Here is a 19,595-nt window from a genome sequence, read left to right as displayed (position 1 = left end):
CACCCCTTTCCACTCCAGGAGCAGAATTGGAGACTGACACTTTTCCAGATGATAACAGGAAAGCTCTGGGGTAGTGGCTCCCGTGCTTGGTGAAGGGGTACCAGAGCCTTGGCTAAAGGCTTCCCTCCCCTGCTCTGCCTGGGGCTGCTCTCTTCCTTCTCTCTCTTTCTCGGCTCTAAAGATGGACATGCTAAGCCTAGGAAGTCTGAAGATCCAGGGGGTGTCTAGTGGTTCTGTTCCAGTTTCTGTTCCACGGACATGAACCAGGACACTCATTTGCCTCTACTGCCTGTGGCCTGAAAACCTACATTTCTCAATGCAGAACTGGCTTAGCCCACTTGGATGTATGTGGCGGGCAGGGGAGGGAGGTTGCTCCAGTATCTCTAATGTTGCCTGAGGCCCCCTCCCCAGTTCTTCCAAGGAACAGGCTGCTGGAGATATCTGAGCTCACGCTCAGGGGCCAAGGTCTGAGTCATGGTCCTGACTTGCCTGTGTGGCCCTGGCTAGGTTCTTGCCCCTTCCGGGACTGGGACTTACTTTCATTTCTAGAAATGTGGAAGGTTGATTTGGTGGTTCCTAAGTGCCTAAGGAGCAGGTGGTTGGGTTGTGTGGTACTGGTCGAGAAGGCAGGGCTGGGTAGTAGAACTATAGTAGAACTATAACTGGGTGGGACTGGGTGGAATGGGAGGCACCTCGTACTGGGAGGCTGGAGGCTGGGTTCTGGCCACACTTTGGCCACTGATTTGCAGTGGCAAGTTGTCATTTGCCTGGCTCTCCATGTGTAAAATTGGGAAATGTTCAATCAGTCAACAGATATTCACTGTGTGCCACCTTTGGGACACAGGTATCCCTGGTCTTGCCTGAGAAAGCACCCAGCCAGGGTTGGGGGTGAGAGAGTATGTATGTGACAGACACAGTCACAGATGGTGACATCTGGTCTGATCAGGGCTGTGACTGTGGGAGTCAGAGACTGCTTCCTCGAGCAGGTGGCACTTGAGCTTGCAGGGTGAGGTAGAGAAAGATGTTCTAGGCAAAGGGAACTGGGTAAGCAAAGGCTTGGTGGTGAAGTGCTGGTGTTGGAGCATGAGAGTGGAGGAAATGAGACCAGAGGGGAGGGGCAGGTGGCAGGAGCCGGTGGGTGGAAGCCCCTTGAGCCGCACTGGGTAATGGGGGGTCAGGCGAGAGGTAGGCAGGCAGGAGAGGTAGCCCCTGCCTGAGGGCTGGGGGTTGGTCTCAGAGACTCCTAGAAGTCTGGGGTGGTTCTGCCCTGGTCTGGGGAATGGTTGAGGGGGTCTGAGAGTCACACTTCCCCTGTGTGGGTGAGGGCATCCCCAGCAGTGCTTATGGGGCCGGCCCAGCAGGAAGTGCTAGGGCAGCCTCAGAGGTCAAAAGAAGGGACAGGCCTTGCCATGGAGGGTGCCGGGGAGCCTCAGAGTCAATCTCCAGCTCCTAGACCTCCAGGCTGAACCTTGACACCTGCCTCCTTCAACTCTCCCTCGCTCTGCCCATCTCTCCAAGCAGCCCCTGTCCCAAGCCTCCTGAGCAGGGTGAGCTGGGGTCAGGCCCTGACCGAAGGCCTCCCAGTCCAGCCCTCTGCAGACCCTGCCCCTGGCCACCCTCTTCTTGCCTCCGTGTGTGTGTCCAGCCACAGCCACTGTGGCTCAGGAGGCTTCCTGGGGAGGGATTTGAGGTGGGGGTTGGGGGTGGGGGCACTTCCGAAGGGTGAGCAGCAAAGGCTGAAAACACTGGAAGGTGCCACATATTGAGTGCCTGCTCAATATGCCTGCAAGCCAGGCCTTTGTAGATTTCCATTCATACATTTCACAAATATTATCGATTGAGCATTTTCTTGACGTTGTCCTAGCCATGGAAGATACAACTGTGAATAAGACAAGGTCTGTGCCTCTCAGTTAAAGAGTCTGACTTTAACAAATATCCGTATAAGGCAGTGTCCGGTAGTGATAAGTGGGATGCTGAAAAAGGAAACAGAGTAAGGAGACAGAGGCTAATGGGGTGCTTTTTAGGATAGAGTGGTCAGGGAAGAAAGGCCTTGCATTTGAGGAGGTGCCCGAATGGGTATGAGGAGTCACGGAGATGCCTGGGCAAGAACATTCCAGCCAGAAGGAGCTCGGGACCCAGCAGTTGAGTGGGGGCACACAGGGACAGGTTGCACAGGCCTGGCAGGCCGACTGCTAGCTTTGGCTTTTACTCTGAGGGAGGTGGCAAGTCACTGGGGAGTGCGAACTGATCAGATTTGAGATCTGCTTCATCCCTCCCTCACAAGCCTGCAAGGTGGAGCTATCCTAATTCCATTACACAGATGAGGAAACTGAGGCTCAGAGAAGTTAGATGAATTCCCAAATCCCACAGCAGGAGGAACCCCTGCCTGCTGCCTGTCTGTCACAGTGTGCTCCATCACCAGAGCACCCTGCTGTCCTCCATGACTTCCTGTTGTCTGGACAGTAAGGACCGGGGTCTTAGCATGGCCTCAAGGCCCTTCTCAGTCTGCACTCAGCCTCCCTCTCCCTCTATCACTTAACCTCCCCTTCTCCTCCCTGGGCCCTACCTGTCTCCACGCTGTCCCCTTGAGAGGACCTTTGATTCAGATTCTGGCTCCTGAGTGACTGAGCCAGTTACTTAACCTCTCTGAGGCTGTTTCCTAATCTGTAACATGGCCTGAAGCCACCTGCTTGCTAGGTTGTTGGAAGGATTTTATGAGGCAATCCATGTGATATGTTTAGTGTGGTGCCGGGTAGACGGTAAGCACTGCATAAACACGACCTTTTGTTGCTGCAAGCAGGGGTGGCCGGATCAGGTGAGCAAGTTCCAGGGCTCCCTGTGGGCCTGCTGGAGAATGGAGAGGGAGACTGAGTCAGGGAGTCTTCCCTAGCTGTTGTCTGATTATATAGTCAGGAGACTGAGGTCACACATCAAATTGGAGGCCAAAGCCTGTGGGGCTGGTCCCCGTCTCCCTCTTTCCCTTCTGGTCCTAGTCCCGGCCCCACCCATGTGGTCACCCTCCCCAGCCAACACAGGCAGCTTCCCCTTTCACGTGCCAGCAGTAAGGGACCCCCTTATCTTCTGTCTTCTGCATTCCAGGGGCCATCTAGAGAGTAGGCAGGTCTGGGTCCCTGTTCCCCTGTACCCCTAGTTCTGGGGTGCAGAGGAGCCCACCAAGTCCCTCCTCCTTGGTGGGCAGGAGCTTTAGGTTTCCAGTGAGCTCACAGAGGAGTCAGCTGGCAGCCTCCCCTTCCCTCTTGGGGCAGGGTGGGTGCTGGCCCTCAGCCCCCAGGGCACGTGGTGAGAGTCTGTAGCTTGAGCGCTGGTGTCACTGGGTCTGTCCACTCCCGCTGCCTGTGATTCTGTGGTCAGCCCTGTGCACTCCCACCCTGCTGCGGTCAGCCCTGTCTCTTCCTGTTTCTGCCTCATTTATGGTGTTCGGAGTCCCCCTCCTGCTCCCCCTGGGGGCAGCGGTCACAGGAGGATCTTCCTGGAGTCATCCTGTGGCTCCTCAGGCTGCCCCTTGCCCTCTGTGGGAGGAGTTGTCACGGGAAGTCCCCAGCCCCTGTAGAGTGTGTCTGTGCCTGAGGGCCAGGAGCCAGGCCAGAGCCCTGTCTTGCTGGTGGTGGGAGCGCCCCAGGTCTCTGTAGGTGTGGGGCTGGTTGAGTCACCTTTCTAAGTGGGAAGGGCCTGAGCTAGGCCGAGGGTGAGGACTGGGAGAGTGGGGAGGGTCCTGGGGTGGGGCTGTGGAGGGTTGGGGTCAGGAGCTATGCCATGTATTAGATGAGCCCAGTGGGCTCATCTAGAGTATGCCCTGGTTGCAGGGGGCAGAGGCAGTAGGCAGCTGTGAGGGCCCAGAAGTCCAGGCAAGCTGAGAGGCCTGGGTTGAATGGGGGCAGCGTGGATGCAGGGCAGGGGTGTGCCCAAAACATGGTAAACAGGAAGGAGTTGGGGGAAGGGACAGTGGTCCCCAGACCCATTAGGGGTCGGGGGTATGTGGTGGGGCCAGAGGGGCATAGTATGTGATAGACTTTTTGACAAAGCCTAAAACCAAACCATTTAACTTTCAGCTTCATTTATTTGCAAGTGAGGTATGTTAGACATTCCTGAGTCATCCCACACCTCCTTCCCTACCTGACCCTCTTTTGGGTTGGGGCTTGGACATGAGGGGCCCCTGGGTGAGGCTTAAGGTGTGGTGGGTGAGAGTCAGGGCCAGGGTGGGGTCTGATGGTGTCTTGAGGACAAACCTTGGGGACCCTGGCGTCTCAAGTTTATTAATGAGCCTCAGTCCATTTCCCATGTGAAAGTCCGAGGGCTGTGCTCTGTGCTGCTGGCCACCAGTGCCTGGGAGGGAGACCTTATTTGATTAGCTTTGTCTTAGACCCTTGGGAGGGTAAGTTGGGGGCAGGGAGGGGGCTTTGGGTGTCAGTCTCTTATTTTCCATCCAGATGGCCTAGGAAATTAGCAGTTTCTCTTATAATAGTTCTGTTAGTAATCTATGCATGTTATACTTAAATGATAAAGCTACCTTATAATGATGGTTTTGGGGATCAAACTGGAACAAACTCAGTTGTAATGACTTAAAACATGTTTATCATTGTTTTCTAATTATAAAAGTGATACTCAATTGTGAAAACTTGAAACAGTGCAGACATGAAGGTTGTAGAAAGTGAAAGTCTTTCAAGATTGGGGTTGGAGTTAGCGTGAGGCCTGAAAGTGGGGTCAGCAATGCTTACTGTCCCTTAGTCTTTCATATCCCTTAGTCATTAATAAAACTGTGGTTTAGCATTTTATTAGGGTGATGCTGGTAGGGTTGCTGCAGGAAGGTTGTTAAAAGGTCCTGCCTCCCACCAGGTCCACTGTGTGTGGGTGTGCATGTTGTGCACTGCTCAAAGGTGCCTGGCAGGTGTGTGGAAGTGAGGGCCAGGAGAAGGAGGACTGAAACCCAGCCTGTCCTCTTCTTGCTCAGCTGCTTCCCTTGGTGTGGGGCTCCTAGAAGAAGAGGAATCTTTTTCTTATTTGCCTAAAGGCCCCACCTGGGTTGGAGACAGCTCTTCTCCCCCCGCTCCCCACAGTCCCCAAGGGGAGCTGGTGAGTTCATTGTATGATGGGAGTGTGCCGTGCTGGGGCATTCCAGGGGAGGTCCAGAATGCCGTGGAGTCAGGTCTGGTCTGGAGCTCTGCAGGGGGATATGGCTGGAGGTAGGCTGTGGTAGTCATTGGTGTCTGGGGTAACCAAGAACCTCAGGATGTGGAGGGAGTCTAGCTCAGAGCCTGGCTACAAGCCTAGCACCCAGGGTCAGGACTAGCCAAGACCTTAGGGCTAGGGACAGGAAGTGACTGCCTGACGGCAGAGGAGTGAGCAGAAGAGCACACTGGCCTCCAGTACACATGCAGTGGCATGTCATGGTCATCTGGGTGCCAGGCTCCAGGAGGCAGGGAGTGACAACTCTACTTTGTGGAGGGGGAACTGAGGCTCAGAACATGATGTGACTTGCCCAGGGCTTCAGACAAGAAATGGTGGAGCCAGGACTGGAACCAGACTTGCCTTGCATCCTGGGTGGGGACGGGGCCCAGGCCTGGAGCCCAGGGACATTGCTGATAGACCCCCAACTCCCCACCAGCTAGCTGAGGCAGCTCTTCATTCCCCAGGCCCTGGGGCCCCACTCAGTCCTCACTGCCCTGAGGGGCTGCTCCCCATCAGCCACCAGCTCTCCGGAGACCCCAGAAGACAGGCCACACCACACATGGGCCAGGACAGGACTCTCCTGGTGCCAGGGAGAGTTATAGGGCAGAGATGCGGCCTGGGGTAGGACAGGAGACCCCAGTGTGCCTTCCTGGGACTGTTATGTGGTGGCCACCAGTCCCTGAGAGATGGAAAATAGGCTGCTTGGCCCAGGGATCGGTCAGCTGCCCACTCGAAGGCTGTACCTGCTGCCTTTCCTGGCAGGGCTGGAGGGAGGTGGCTTCTGCAGAGGCGTGGGGGCCACTTCTGCACCCTCTGGGTTGGGAACCCAGCCCCCACTAGTTCCTCATATCTACGGAAGTGCCTCTAAGACTCTTGCCTGAGTGAGCGGAGCCTGGAGACGGCCCAGGAGGGCAGCAGACCGAAGGGACCCTATGCAGAGGTATCACCTGGTGACTGGGCCGGGGAGGGGGCCAAGGGTGGGGTATTGGGCTGTGGGGTTGTTGCACACAGTTGAATTGCTGGTGGGGAGCTGCGTGTGGTGGGAAAGGGCAGATCTGAGGTGTGGCCATTGGGTGGGGTGGTAGGTTTGTGTGGCCCTGGGAGATGTGTGGCCCTTGAGGTAGTGTGAGGTGTGCATTTGTGGTACCAGTGGGGTGTGGTTTGTAGACCCAGGCCTGGCCAGAGCTGGCTGTGTATGTTCTTGGTTCCTGTTGGGGAGCTCCGAGGAGTTTCCTGAGGTCTGGATGCTGGGGTCACTGCCCCGCCTGCCTGTGCTGGGACAGCTGGGCCCAGGGTAGGGAATGAGGCTGTATAAGGGAGGTGGTGGTGGACAAGCTGAGGCTTCAGTTAGGACCCCTAGCCTGCCTTCCTCCCCTCCTTGCTCCCCGTAGGGCTAGGTCTTTCCTTGAACCCAGGGCAGAGCCCTGTGCGGAGGGGAGCTGAGGATGCAATCAGGGGAGGCGGCCTGGCCAAGAGGACTCCAGAGCTGGGTGTGGAAAGGGTTAGGACCTTTAAGGCTGCCCTGATCCAGGGCTGACTCATGCAAATCAGAATGCAAAACAGTCTCAGGGAGGCTTCAAGAGAGGGCCACACCCACATGGTCAGCAGACTCTGCAGGTGACGGAGGGCCAGCCATTGAGCCTCTCTCTCTAAACATCTTCTGTTCCCACCCCACTGACATCTCCTGTCGCCAAATTCACCAGGTCCTTTTCTGTCCCTGGGCTTTGCACACCCAGTCCCCTTTGCCTGGAATGGCCTCCACCTGGCCACCTCCTACTTATCCTTCAAGGCCCAAGTCAGGGGTTCCTTCTGGAACCCCTTCTGGAACCCCTTCTGGAACCCCTTCACCAGACAGAAGCAGTCACGTCCTCTGAAGGCCCCGTGAGCTCCAGCAGGTGACCTGGTGACTTTCTACCTCACACAGCTTCCATGACATTGACATGGAGAAGAATCATTGACATGGAGAAGAATCACAGGCCTTAGGGTTGTTATAAGAACGAATGCGGTGGCTCACGCCTATACTCCCAGCACTTTGGGAGGCCAAGGGGGGAAGCTCGCATGAACTCAGGAGTTCGAGACCAGCCTGGGCAACGTGGCAAAACCCCATCTCTACAAAAAGTACAAATATTAGCCAGGCATGGTGCATGTCCCTGTAGTCCCAGCTACTCTGGAGAGGCTGAGGTAGGAGGATCACTGGAGCCCAGGAGGCTGAGGTTGCAGTGAGCTGAGATCACACCACTGCACTCCAGCCTGGGTGACAGAGTGACCCTGTTTCAAAAAAAAAAAAAGAACAAATGAGATGAAGGAGAAAATCTAGCAGGGGCTGGGCACATAGTTGCCAAATGGTGTGCATTTAGGGAAAGAAGGAAGCTGGAGGGTGCCTGTCTTTGGCTAAGGCTCTGGGTCATCTTCTTGCTGGGCTGGTGAAACAGGTCACTAGTCAGTAGTGGGTAGAGATATTACCATGGAGTTGCTGGGCTGGGACAGAGAAGGGGTGATGAGATTTGAACTCTGACCTTGGGGTTGAAATGGTAGGTAGAGGACAGAAGGGCAAAAGTTTTGGTTCCAGCAAGAAGGACTCAAGCCAGACGTGAAGAAAGACTGGCTGACAAGGATTAGAGATTCCAGGCGACCCTTACCTCTGGACTGGGACTGAGTGCACCTGTGAGCCCAGCCAGGTCCTGGGCACCACTGTGGACAGCAGAGGAGAAAAGAAGCGGTATGGACTCTCAGGATACTCCAGGATACATGGAGGATTGGGTGGAGGTGGACCCTCACAAACAAGCAACCAAAGAGAGAGCAGAAGCAGTGCTGAGATGTGGGGCTCAGCCTCAGAGGACTAGGAGCTTGAGGGGGCAGTCAGGGCAGACTTTTTGGAGGAGGCGGCCTGGAGCCACCTGAAGACGGGAGGATGTGGTTTACTCACTCATTGTCAGCAGACAACTTTGGGGGCTCCCTGTTTGCCAGGCCAGTGCCTACTGTGAGAAGTGACATGGAGGAAGTTGTGGACAGGGCCAGCCCAGCCTGGCTGGGGGTTGGGGTATGTCACTGACAACTTGAGCAAGTCACTTCCTCCCTGTGGGTGTTTGTTTCTTCATCTGTAAACGTCAGAGCTGGATGAAGTTGAATGATGGACCAAGGAGTGCTCAAAGGCACTGGGAACCATGGAAAGGCTTTGAGCGGGGGTGGGACTGTAGTTGGCACAGTGGAGAGACGCTGGAGGGACATGAGAGAGAAGGAGAGGCAGGATGGGGGTGTGGGGGTGCTGAAGCCTGACTGGGCCCTTGGGGTGGAGAGGAGGGAAACCCCTCAGCTCTTGGCTGTGCTGTCGCAACAGGATGATACTCCTTTCTGCCAGGTCCCTGCCTTCCTGAGGATGAGGACTCAGTGACGTGTCATAGCAGCTGAGGGGCTTAAACCTCCAAACTAGGGCTTGGATTAGGGTAGAGCAAGTGAAGCACTTGCCTCTGTCGCAGAATTTGATGGGGTACCAAAAAGCTCAGTAATTAGCTGGGTTTGGCCATGAGATCCTGTGGTCCCCGCTACTGGGGAGGGGGAGGTGGGAGGATCACTTGAGCCCAGGAGGTTGAGGCTGCAGTGAGCCATGATCATGCCACTGCACTCCAGCCTGGGCAACAAAGCGAGACCCTCCCTGTCTCAAAAAAAACCAAAAGATAACTAAAATGTAAAAGCAATAACTATTTATTTAAAAAAGGTCAGTATTCAAGGTATATAATATTTAATGCCATTTAAAAAATAAAAATTAATGCCAAAAATCCATGATGAGCAAAATATAAAACATTAACATTTTAAATTAAGAGAGGACCAGTACTGATGATTCTGTCTTTGCCTTAGGCTGCAGTGTGGCTTAGCAGGGCACTGCTCTGAACTTCTTTTTTCAATTTGCTTCTTTCTCCAGGAAGCCTTCCCTGACCCCAGCCTGGTTGAGGGCCCCCTGGGCTGTTTTCACTGGCTGATGGTATCTGATCCCTTCCAGCCTGAGGTTCCTGGAGGGCCAGTCCAGGTCTGAGGTCTGGTTTATGCTTCCAGTGCCTTGAACAGGGCTGTTCCAAAGAGGTGTCAGTGCCGAGTCGCCATGTCTTTGATCTTTGCCAGATGCCCTTAGTGCAGGAATAGGAACTTGAGAGAGGCCCAGTAGGGAGCCAGGCTTTTCTCAGGGAGATAAGTAGTTTCCTGTTTCCCAGACCTGGTCATTCCAGTGGAGTGGTTTGGACCATTATCTATCAATCTGTGTTAAACGCTTAGCACAGTGCCTGGCCTGTATATAGCAGGTGCTCAGTTTTTGCTTTTGTTTTTGAGCTGAAGTCTTACTCTGTCTCCCAGGCTAGAGTGCAATGGCACGATCTCAGCTCACTGCAACCTCTGCCTTTCAGGTTCAAGCGATTCTCCTGCCTCAGCCTCCCGAGTAGCTGGGATTACAGGCACCCACCACCATGCCCAGCTAATTTTTTGCATTTTTAGTAGAGACAGGCTGGTCTCGAACTCCTGACCTCAAATGATCCACCCGCCTTGGCCTCCCAAAGTGCTGGGGTTACAGTCATGAGCCACTGTGCCGGGCCCTCAGTTTGTGTTTTGAGAGGCCGTGAAGAGTGGTTAAAAGTGGATAGCCAGGCTGGTGGCTCACGCCTGTAATCCCAGCATTTTGGGAGGCAGAGGCAGGTAGATCACTTGAGCCCAGGAGCTCAAGACCAGCCTGGGCAACATGGCAAAACCCCATCTCTACAAAAAAATGGAAAAATTAGCCGGGCGTGGTGGCACAAGCCTGTAGTCCCAGGTACTTGGGAGGCTGATGTGGGATAATTGCTTGGGCCCAAGAGGCAGAGGTTGTGGTGAGCAGAGATTGTGCCACTGCACTCCAGCCTGGGTGACAGAGCGAGACCCTGTCTAAAAAAAAAAAGTTGAGAGCTACAGTCTTCAGTATGAATAGAGTGTAAGCCACAATGCAATTTAAACTGTCCAAGTGAAATTAATGTTAATAATATATTTCATCATGTAAACAATAGGGAAAATTATTGAGATATTTTGCATTCTTTTTTGTGTGTGTGTGCTCAGTATTCAAAATCCACTGTGTTCAAAATCTAGCACATCATATTCCAGGGACCACATTTCAAATGTCCAACAGCCATGTGTGGCTACTGCTGGCTGCTATTGGACAGCACAGGGCTAGACTATATTCATACTGCCTCCTTCTTAGGTGTGTGGCTTTGGAAAGTTATTTAACCTCCTTTTATCTCAGTTTCTTCATCTTAAAACAGGGATAGCAATCATATGTATCTCCTAGGGCTGCTGTGAGGCTTTAATGAGTTAATATAAAGTGCTTGGATACCTGGCATACAGTAAGCACTGTTTATGTGGTCTCTTTTTCTTGTTTCAAATTGTTGTTTGAGTAGCACTGCCATTTTTGCCAATGCTTTCATCTGAAGTGCTAGCTACTTAAAGGTTGTTTTTTAAATACTCACTTTTGGGCTGGGTGCAGTGGCTTATACCTATAATCTTAGCACTTTGGGAGGTCAAAATGGGAGGATTGCTTGAGGCCAGGAGTTTGAGACCAGCCTGGGCAACCTAACGAGACCCTGTCTTTACAAAAAATAACAAAATTAGCTGGGCACAGTGGCGTGCACTTGTAGTTCCAGCTACTCAGGAGGCTGAGGCAGGAAGATTGCTTGAGCCTGGGAGTTGGAGGTTGCAGTGAGCTATGATTGCATTACTACACTCCAGCCTGGGCAACAGAGCAAGACCCTGTCTCAAAAATAAAATAAGGCTAGGTGCGGTGGCTCACACCTGTAATTCTAGCAATTGGGGTGGCTGAGGTGGGTGGATCACTTGAGGTCAGGAGTTTGAGACCAGCCTGGCCAACATGGCAAAACCACGTCTCTACTAAAAATACAAAAATTAGCCAGGCATGGTGATACGCAGCTGTAGTCCCAGCTACTCAGGAGGCTGAGACAAGAGAATCATGCTTGAACTTGGGAGGTGGAGGCTGCAGTGAGCCAAGATTGCGCTACTGCACTCCAGCTGGGGCAACGGAGTGAGACTCTGTCTCAAAATAAATAAAATAAAATAAAATAAAATATTTTAAAAATGTATACCTGTTTTAGCCCTATCCTAGGCAGTGATAATCATGGAGTTTACTTAAGATAAATACCTGTTTATGTGTTTGTAAGATGTAAAATGTTCATGAATACCTGCTGAAGCCATTATGCAGAGCACAGCAGTTTTGAAGTTAACCCTAGTGTTGGCAGACCTGACTGTTCCAGGCCCTGGGGAGGGAGACCTGTCCATGCCACTCCACTGGTCTCTAGCCCCACAGAGCCCTGGCCATCTGCATAGCAAGAGTGGTGGCCTGCCTAGGGGTATCCTATTCTTTCTCCTGCCTAGAAGCATCCCCTTTTGGTCTGTTTTCCTCAACCTCCGCTACATATTTAGGGGCAGGGCCCTGGGGTTGCCTGCCCCTGACTCAGTTATCCTACTTGTGCCCTCAGGCCACTTCATGGTCCCCAGGCTTAGCGGAGAGGGTCCTGTGTCCCTGGGTCCTCTAAGGTCCCCCACCTCTCCTGACAGGCTCTGTGTCAGGGAGACCTCTTTAGTCATAGGGCTGCATTGTCCCTTCCTCACCCTTCCTGGGGCTGTCCCTTCCACAGTCTGCCCCTATACACATCCCAGCACTGGTCTTGCAGGGCCAGAGAGTGGGGAAGTCCTGACTCCTCTTTACCACCTTTGCGGCCCCCACATCTGGACAGGCCTATCTGTCTGCCTTCTCCCTCCAGGAAGGCCTTCCTCTGGTCTGACTTCTGTTGCCAGCTTCCATGAGCATGAGGTTCCCTGAATCCTTTCTTCTTCCCTCTTCCTTCTCTTCCTCTTCTTCCACCTCTTCCCCATCTCTTCTTTTTTCTTTTCTTTTTTTTGAGACAGGGTCTGGCTTTGTTGCCCAGGCTGGAGTGCAGTGGCTCAATCACAGCTCACTGCAGCCTCTACCTCCTGGGCTCAAGTGATTCTCCCACCTCAGCCTCCTGAGTTCCTGGGACTACAGGCACACACTACCACACCTGGATAATTTTTGTATTTTTGTTGTACAGATGGGGTCTCCTTATGTTGCCCAGGCTGGTTTTGAACTCCTGGACTTGAATCCACCTGCCTCAGCCTCCCAAAGTGCTGGGATTACAGGCGTGAGCTACTGTGCCTGGCCCCCATTTCTTCTTTCCTTTTCCCTGTCCCTCTCCCTCTTTCCCTCTCCTTCTCTGGCATCTCATAGTGGCCTTGCCTCACGGGCTTTCTCCTCCATCCCTGTCCTTGCAGCTCCCACCTCAGGCCAAGATGAGGAGCCCTTCAGAATAGCTGCTGTCTCTGGGAGGACCCGGGCGTCCTTGGCAGCCCAGCTGGTGAGTCAGGAGGTGGAGCGGTGGGAACAGGGCTGGCTGTGGCACACTAGGCCTTAACATTGAGGTGGGGGGAGGCTTGATGGAGGCTGACACCTGATAGCCTATTTTCCATTTTGAGAACTGAGCTTGAGAGGCAGAGGGTGAGGCCCAGAGAGCTTGCTACGAGCCTCCCAGCAGGCCTTGGAACCTTGGAACAGGGTGGGGGTACGGGACAAAGGGACAAGGCAGGGGCCAGCAGGCTGGATTGCAGGTCCGTGTGTATGTATCTCCTCATTGGATTCTCCTCCCTGCCTGGCAAGTTTTGTTCCCTTTCTCATTCTCGGGCTCTATTCATGGTTATCACATTCCCTTTTAATTTTTATTTACTTTTTGGAAAATGATACAAAATTTAAAAGATACAGAAGGGTATAGTGTCTCCTGTCTTCCCAGCTGTCAATTCCCCTCCCTAAACTCAGTTTCATATGTATCCGTCCAGTTTTCTGTGTTTATATTTGCATATATATATAACATATGTATATTTTTTCTTTTTCTTTAACCGAGATGTTTACATAACACTGTTCTGCATCTTGCTTTTCCACTTAACACATCTCTAATATCATTTTATATGAACTTTAGAATCTGCTGGTCTCAACAAATTCCAGCTGGTAATTTTAGTTGGGATGCTGTTAAAGTTTTAGCTTAACCCTGGAGGAACTGACATCTTTATAATGTTGAAGTGAAAAGTCTCCCTTTCCTCAGAGGTGGATTTCCAGGGAAGCTGGAGTTTGAGGTGCAGGGCTCCTTCCAGGATCTAAAGAGGGGCCTGAACAGTGTGTGCATGTGGTCATGTGTTTTTGTGAATTTTGCAAAAGTGAGATACTCTTAAGGAGAATGTGTTAGTCTGTTTTGTATTGCAATCAAGGAATACCCTGAGTAATTTATAAAGAAAAGAGGTGTATTTGGCTCAGGGCTCTGCAGGCTGTATAAGTATGGCACCAGCATCTGCTCAGCTTCTGGTGAGGCCTCAGGAAGCTTTTAGTCAGGGCAGAAGGCAAAGTGGGAGCAGGCATGTCACATGGTGAGAGAGGAAGCAAGAGAGAAGCCGGGCTCTTAACCAGCTAGCTCTTACCTGAACAAATAGAGTGATAACTCACTTGTTACCGTGGGGAGGGCACCAAGCTATTCATGAGGGATCTGTCCCCGTGACCCCAAACACCTCCCACTAGGTCCACCTCCAACATTGGGGGTCACATTTCAACATGAAATTTGGAGGGTACAAACATCCAAAGCATATCAGAGGGCACTTAAATTGTGTACGCTTCAGGCCCCATGAACTTCAGGCCCTATGAACTCTGCATCTTCCACTGTTCCCTCCTGTCCCTTCAGGCCTTAGTTTTCTTCCTAGGAGGAAGCTGGTAACTGTTGTCACCTTGCCCTCATGTGTCTTTTCAGAGATACTTTGTTCATTTACCAGTAGCTGCACACTGCTCCATGCTCTCCCTTGTTTTTTTCACAGAGAGAGAATGTTACACAAACTGTTCTGCACTTTTCTTTACTCCTTTAACAGTGTGTCTTGTAGATCATCCCATGTCAATATATAAGGAGTTTCCTCATTCTTATGGCCGCTCAGTATTCTACTGCACAACTACGCCATAATTCAGTTAACTATTCTCCCATTGGTGGCCATTTTGGTTATTTCCATTCTTTTGCTATTAAACACAGGCACTGCAGCTGGTAACCTTCTATATATGTCAATTCTGGCAGGTGCCAGTAAAAATGCAGGCTAAGTGCCTATCGGTGGCTGGGTCAGCCATCTGCATCTCTTTTTTGGGGGGGAGTGGGGGGACAAAGTGTCCCCCAGTCTGGAATGCAATGGTGTGATCTCGGCTCACTGCAACCTCCACATCCTGGGTTCAAGCGATTCTCCTGTGCCTCAGATTCCTGAGTAGCTGGGATTACAGGTGTCTGCCACTATGCCCGGCTAACTTTTTGTATTTTTAGTAGAGACGGGGTTTTACCATGTTGACCAGACTGGTCTGGAATTCCTGACCTCAAGTGTTGGGATTACAGGTGTGAGCCACCGCGCCCAGCCCAGACATCTGCATCTCTCAGGGCTTTCATGCCTAGAGGCATTCCACGGCCAGGGAGGGGATGCCCTACCAAATTACCAATGCCTGTATTTTCCAACTTTATTGCTCTTTGACAATCTGATAGGTAGAAAGCAGTATTTCAAAATATTTTACATTCGTATTTCCTAGTGTGGGGGAGGTTAAGTTCCTTTTCAGATATTTAAGAGCCATTTATATTTTCCTTTTTATAAATTTTTTCATTCATACTCTTTGCCCATTTTTCTGTTAGATTATTGATCTGTTTCTTATTTCTGCATGCTTTTCAACTTTTAGGAAAATGAGTGCTTTGTATGGAATATGAGTGGCAGATATCCCCTAGTTTGTTGTTTAGCTCTTGGCTTTGCTTATGGTGCTTTTCACCATGCAAGAGTGCTTGATTTTTGTAGAGTTGAATATTTCAGTCTTTTCTGTGTGCCTTCTGTACTTGTTTCATTTCCAGAAGGCTTTTGCCTCTCTGAAATGATTTTTTTTTTTTTTTTTTTTTAGAGACAGTCTCGCTCTGTTGCCCAGGGTAGAGTGCAGTGGTGTGCAGTGGTGTGATCATAGCTCACTGCAGCCTTGAACTCCTAGGCTCAAGCAATTCTCCCACCTCATCCTCACAAGTAGCTGAGACTACAAGTGTGCAGCTGGCTAATTTTTAGGGTTTTTTTTTTTGTAGAGACAGAGTCTTGCTGTGTTGCCCAGGCTGGTCTTAAACTCCTGGCCTCAAGCAGTCCTCTTGCTTTAGCCTCCCAAAGTGTTGGGATTACAGGCATGAGCCACCATACCCAGCCCTAGGTTGATTTTGTAAATCCTTTTATTTTTTATTTTATTTTTATTTTTTCCTGAAATGGAGTCTCTCTCTGTTGCCCAGGCTGGAGTACAATGATCTCGGCTCACTGCAACCTCCACCTCCTGGGTTTAAGCAATTCTGCCTTAGCCTCCTGAGATTACAGGTGCTGAGATTACAGGTGCTTGCCACCACGCCCGGCTAATTTTTTGTATTTTTAGTAGAGACAAGGGTTTGCCGTGTTGGCCAACTTGGTCTCAAACTCCTGATCTCAGGGGATCTGCCTGCCTCAGCATCCCTAAGTGCTGGGATTATAGATGTGAGCCACCTTGCCCGGCCATGGTTTTTTAAAATACTGAAATCTTTGATCCAGCTGTAATTTTTCTTGTTGTAAAGTGTGAGGTAGGGATCCACATTAGTTTTGTTATGTTTTGTTTTTTTGTTTGTTTTTGTTTTTTTTTTTTGAGAGCGCTCCACAGCTGTCCCAACAACTTAATAATCCCTTGTTTCCCCACAAGTTTGAGAGGCTACTTTTAGTGTATCCTAAATTTGTATATGTATTTGGGTCTACTTTTGAACTTTCTGTTCTGTTTAATTGATCTGTCTGTTCATGCACTGTTACCATATACTGTTTTAATCATTGTGGCTTTATAATATGTTTTAACATGTGGTGAGATTGACTCCTACTCTTTACCCTCCCTGCCCGCCACCCCTGCTTCCAGAATTTTCCTGACTCTTCCCGCTTATTTTTCCACATGAACTTTCAAATCAGCTTGTTTAGCTTCAAAAAAAATTCTGTGTACATATTTAATTGGATTGTGTACATTTATAAAGTAACTTAGACATCATTAATCTCTTTATGTTGTCTTCTATCCAGAACTTACTGTGCTCTGCCATTTGTCCAGGTCTTCTTTTTGTCCCTTAGTAACACTCCCACTTTTTCTCCTATTGCTGTTGTTTATCTCTTAGGAAGTTTATTCTTGGTGTTTTCTATTTTGTGATGCTCTTGTAAACGGGGTCTTTCATCCTGGTTTCTACCTGTTTATTGCTTATAAATATTGATTTCTGTTATATTAATTTTTGTTTGTTTGTTTCTTGTTTTTTTTTTGAGACGGAGTCTGGCTCTGTCGCCCAGGCTGGAGTGCAGTGGCATGATCTCGGCTCATGGCAACCTCTGCCTCCTGGGTTCAAGCAATTCTCCTGCCTCAGCCTCCTGAGTAGCTGGGACCACAGGCACTTGCCACCATGCCTGGCTAATTTTTTGTATTTTAGTAGAGATCGGGTTTCACTGTATTGCCCAGGCTGGTCTCAAACTCCTGAGCTCAGGCAAATCCAGCTGCCTTGGCCTCCCAAAGTGCTAGGATTACAGGTGTGCCCGGCCAGTCTGTTATATTAATTTTGAACCCAACTGTCTTACTAAAGTCTTTACTGGTTGTTATAGTTTCTCAGTTGAACTTCTTGGGCTTTTGAGCTCAACACTCATATTATTGGCAACAAATGGATAGTTTATCTCTTCCTTTCTGATTTTAATACCTCTTGTTTATTTTTGTTGTCCAGAGCTTTCAAAGCAATGTGAGGAATAATAATAACAACAGTAAAATGGATATCCTTTTCTCATTTAAGAAAGTATCAATTTATTTCTGTTTTAGTAAGATTTTTGTTTGTGTAAGTAAGCTGGATATTGAGTTTTATCATATGCCTCTTCAGTGTCTGTGGAGATGATCAGATGACTTTTCCCTTTGATCTGCTAATCACCTCTTTTGGTCACCCTCTTCATATCACCTCTTGACTCTCACCAGGCCAGGAGCTCTTGATTACAGGGTGCAGAGGTAGAGCCTGAGTCCCCATTGCCTAGTGCCAGGCTATTTTGAAAGAACAAATGGATGAATGGCCTTAGTGATGGGAGGGTTTACCCAATTCCAGGGCCAGGCCCCCAGAGGCCATGTGATGCTGGGTTTACTCACCTCCCACAGCATTTCACTTCCTCCAGGGGCATGGAGGTAGGGGGAGGCTAGTCTCGGCTCCCAGACTGGGTTTGCAGGAGGGACCAGCAGTGGTATTCTTCAATGCTCACTAAGCCCTTGGTCTGGCCCTCACTGGGAACTGGTGCCTCAGAGGGAATTAGCCCTGCCCTGGGTCTTGCAGAGGGCAGTGAGGAGGAGGTACGAGACACAGCACCAATCATGCCATTGGCCATTCTCGTGGCAGTGGCCAAGGCTGTGTGTTGGGGTGTGGGGTGTTACCAACCCCAGAGATCATGGAGGGTTTCCTAGAGAAGAAAACGTGAGCTGGATGCTGGGATAGCACAGGGGAAGGGGTGAGGGGGTTCAGGCGGAGAGAAGAGTCTGTGTGTTCAGAGACCTGGCAGTACCTGGCCTTGCTTAGCACATTGAGCACAGGGGAGGAAGCTCCAGGACAGAACTTGAACCTATGGCTTGAGAGAGCCACGCAGGCTGCTGGTGAGGGGACCACTCCTCAGCAGCCCTGCCTCTGACCTGTGCCTGTCTGTCTATTCTAGCTCTGGACAAAGCCCCGCCAGTCAGGCCTCCGCTGGCAGGAACCATGGCAGAGGCTGGGGATGCTGCGCTATCGGTGGCCGAGTGGCTGCGGGCGTTGCACCTGGAGCAGTACACGGGACTCTTTGAGCAGCATGGCCTGGTGTGGGCCACAGAGTGCCAAGGCCTCAGCGACGCCCGCCTGATGGACATGGGCATGCTACTCCCTGGTCACCGCCGCCGCATCCTGGCTGGCCTGCTCCGTGCCCATACCCCACCGGCCCCTGCACCCCGCCCCACCCCACGGCCTGTGCCCATGAAGCGCCACATCTTCCGCTCACCAGCTGCACCCGCCACTCCACCCGAGCCGCTGCCCGCCACTACAGAGGATGAGGGGCTCCCCGCTGCCCCACCCATCCCGCCCCGGAGGAGCTGCCTTCCGCCCACCTGCTTCGCCACCCCGTCCACAGCTGCCCCAGACCCTGTGCTGCCCCCGCTGCCTGCTAAGCGGCATTTGGCAGAGCTGAGCGTTCCACCCGTGCCGCCCCGCACCGGACCCCCCCGCCTGCTGGTGAGGTGAGTGGATGCCACCCAGGGTGGGAGGCACACAGGCAGAGGATCCCAGAGGGTAGATGGGGAGTTTGTGGCCTTTGGTGCTGGGGTAAGAAAGGCGCTTCGGAAGTGCAGGGGGAACAGCATGTGCAAAGCTCGGAGGACAGGAGCGCTGTCTGGTGACTCAGGAGGAGGGGAGAGCTGTGCAGGTACTCAGCGCAGTGCCTGGGCTGCTGGGCGTGTGCCAGTGAGGCCTCTAGGTTTCTGTGGCTGGGTGCACAGTCGTGCTGTCACTGATCCAGAGACCCAGGGACAGAAGTGAGTTTGGGAGGAAGTCGAGTTCAGCTTGGGACCTGGCAACTGTGAGATACTGCAGGGTATCAGGGTCCATGCCGGCATCAAGAGGCAACATGTGTAGGAAACGGAAAGCTGCGGGGTAGGGTTGGGGGTGAGGGGACTGCCCAGGTCCTGGTGCTGTGCTCTTTCACACCCTGTCCCCTTCTCCCACTGCCAAATGTCAGCAAATCCTGGGACACTTCTCAGGCCTCATCCGGCATGCCCTCCCTCCTCAGAACTGTTTCCCCTCTGGGGCTTCTGGTACCCCGTATTTTCTTGAGTTTCCCCTGGCTCCTGTGGATGTTCCATGTTAATCTCCTTCACAGATGCCCTCCCTTCCTGCCATCTGCTGGGGTGCCTGGCTGTCAGGGAGCATCCCCAGACAGGGTAGATATGTGTTTGGGGTGAGGGAGATTTGGTGGAGCACTTGGGCGAAGTCAAGCTAATCTTGGAAGGCTTCTTGGAGGAGGAAGGGGTGTGTGGAGAGAGGTCTCCTGGTCCCTGATTGTTTATTGCTGGGCACTCTGCTGGGCTCTGTGCTTCCATGGTCTCCATGATCCCTGCAGCAGACCTTCTGGGAGATTTGTGTGCTGGCTTTACAAGCAGGACATGAACAAATCAGAGGGAGAGCAGGGAGGGGGCCCTGGCTGGATCTATGCCAAGGACATACTCAGGGGGCCTTGTGGGGAGCGTCTGGGAGATTCTTCCCACCCAGGGAGGAGCATTAAATCAGGGGGCCTTGAAGGCC

General features: G+C 51.7%; 1 protein-coding gene across 5 annotated transcripts in view; it reads left to right on the top strand.

The window, feature by feature from the left end:
* Positions 1-19,595, top strand: part of ARAP1 (ArfGAP with RhoGAP domain, ankyrin repeat and PH domain 1) — a 67,497-nt gene that overhangs the window by 7,365 nt on the left and 40,537 nt on the right. For 4 of the 5 annotated variants that reach the window (XM_063672052.1, XM_063672051.1, XM_054440847.2 and 1 more), the window contains exons 2-3: positions 12,505-12,587; positions 17,983-18,535. In XM_063672052.1, coding sequence (XP_063528122.1) covers positions 18,027-18,535 — 509 coding nt within the window. In that variant the 5' untranslated portion in view covers positions 12,505-12,587; positions 17,983-18,026. The remainder of the gene's footprint in view (positions 1-12,504; positions 12,588-17,982; positions 18,536-19,595) is intronic. The other variant, XM_063672050.1, reaches the window with a different exon arrangement.

Source organism: Pongo pygmaeus, chromosome 9 (genome assembly GCF_028885625.2).
Source record: "Pongo pygmaeus isolate AG05252 chromosome 9, NHGRI_mPonPyg2-v2.0_pri, whole genome shotgun sequence".
In the NCBI taxonomy this organism is placed as follows: Eukaryota; Metazoa; Chordata; class Mammalia; order Primates; family Hominidae; genus Pongo; species Pongo pygmaeus.
Note: the sequence above shows the minus strand (reverse complement) of the source record. Positions and strands in the feature narration are given on the sequence as shown.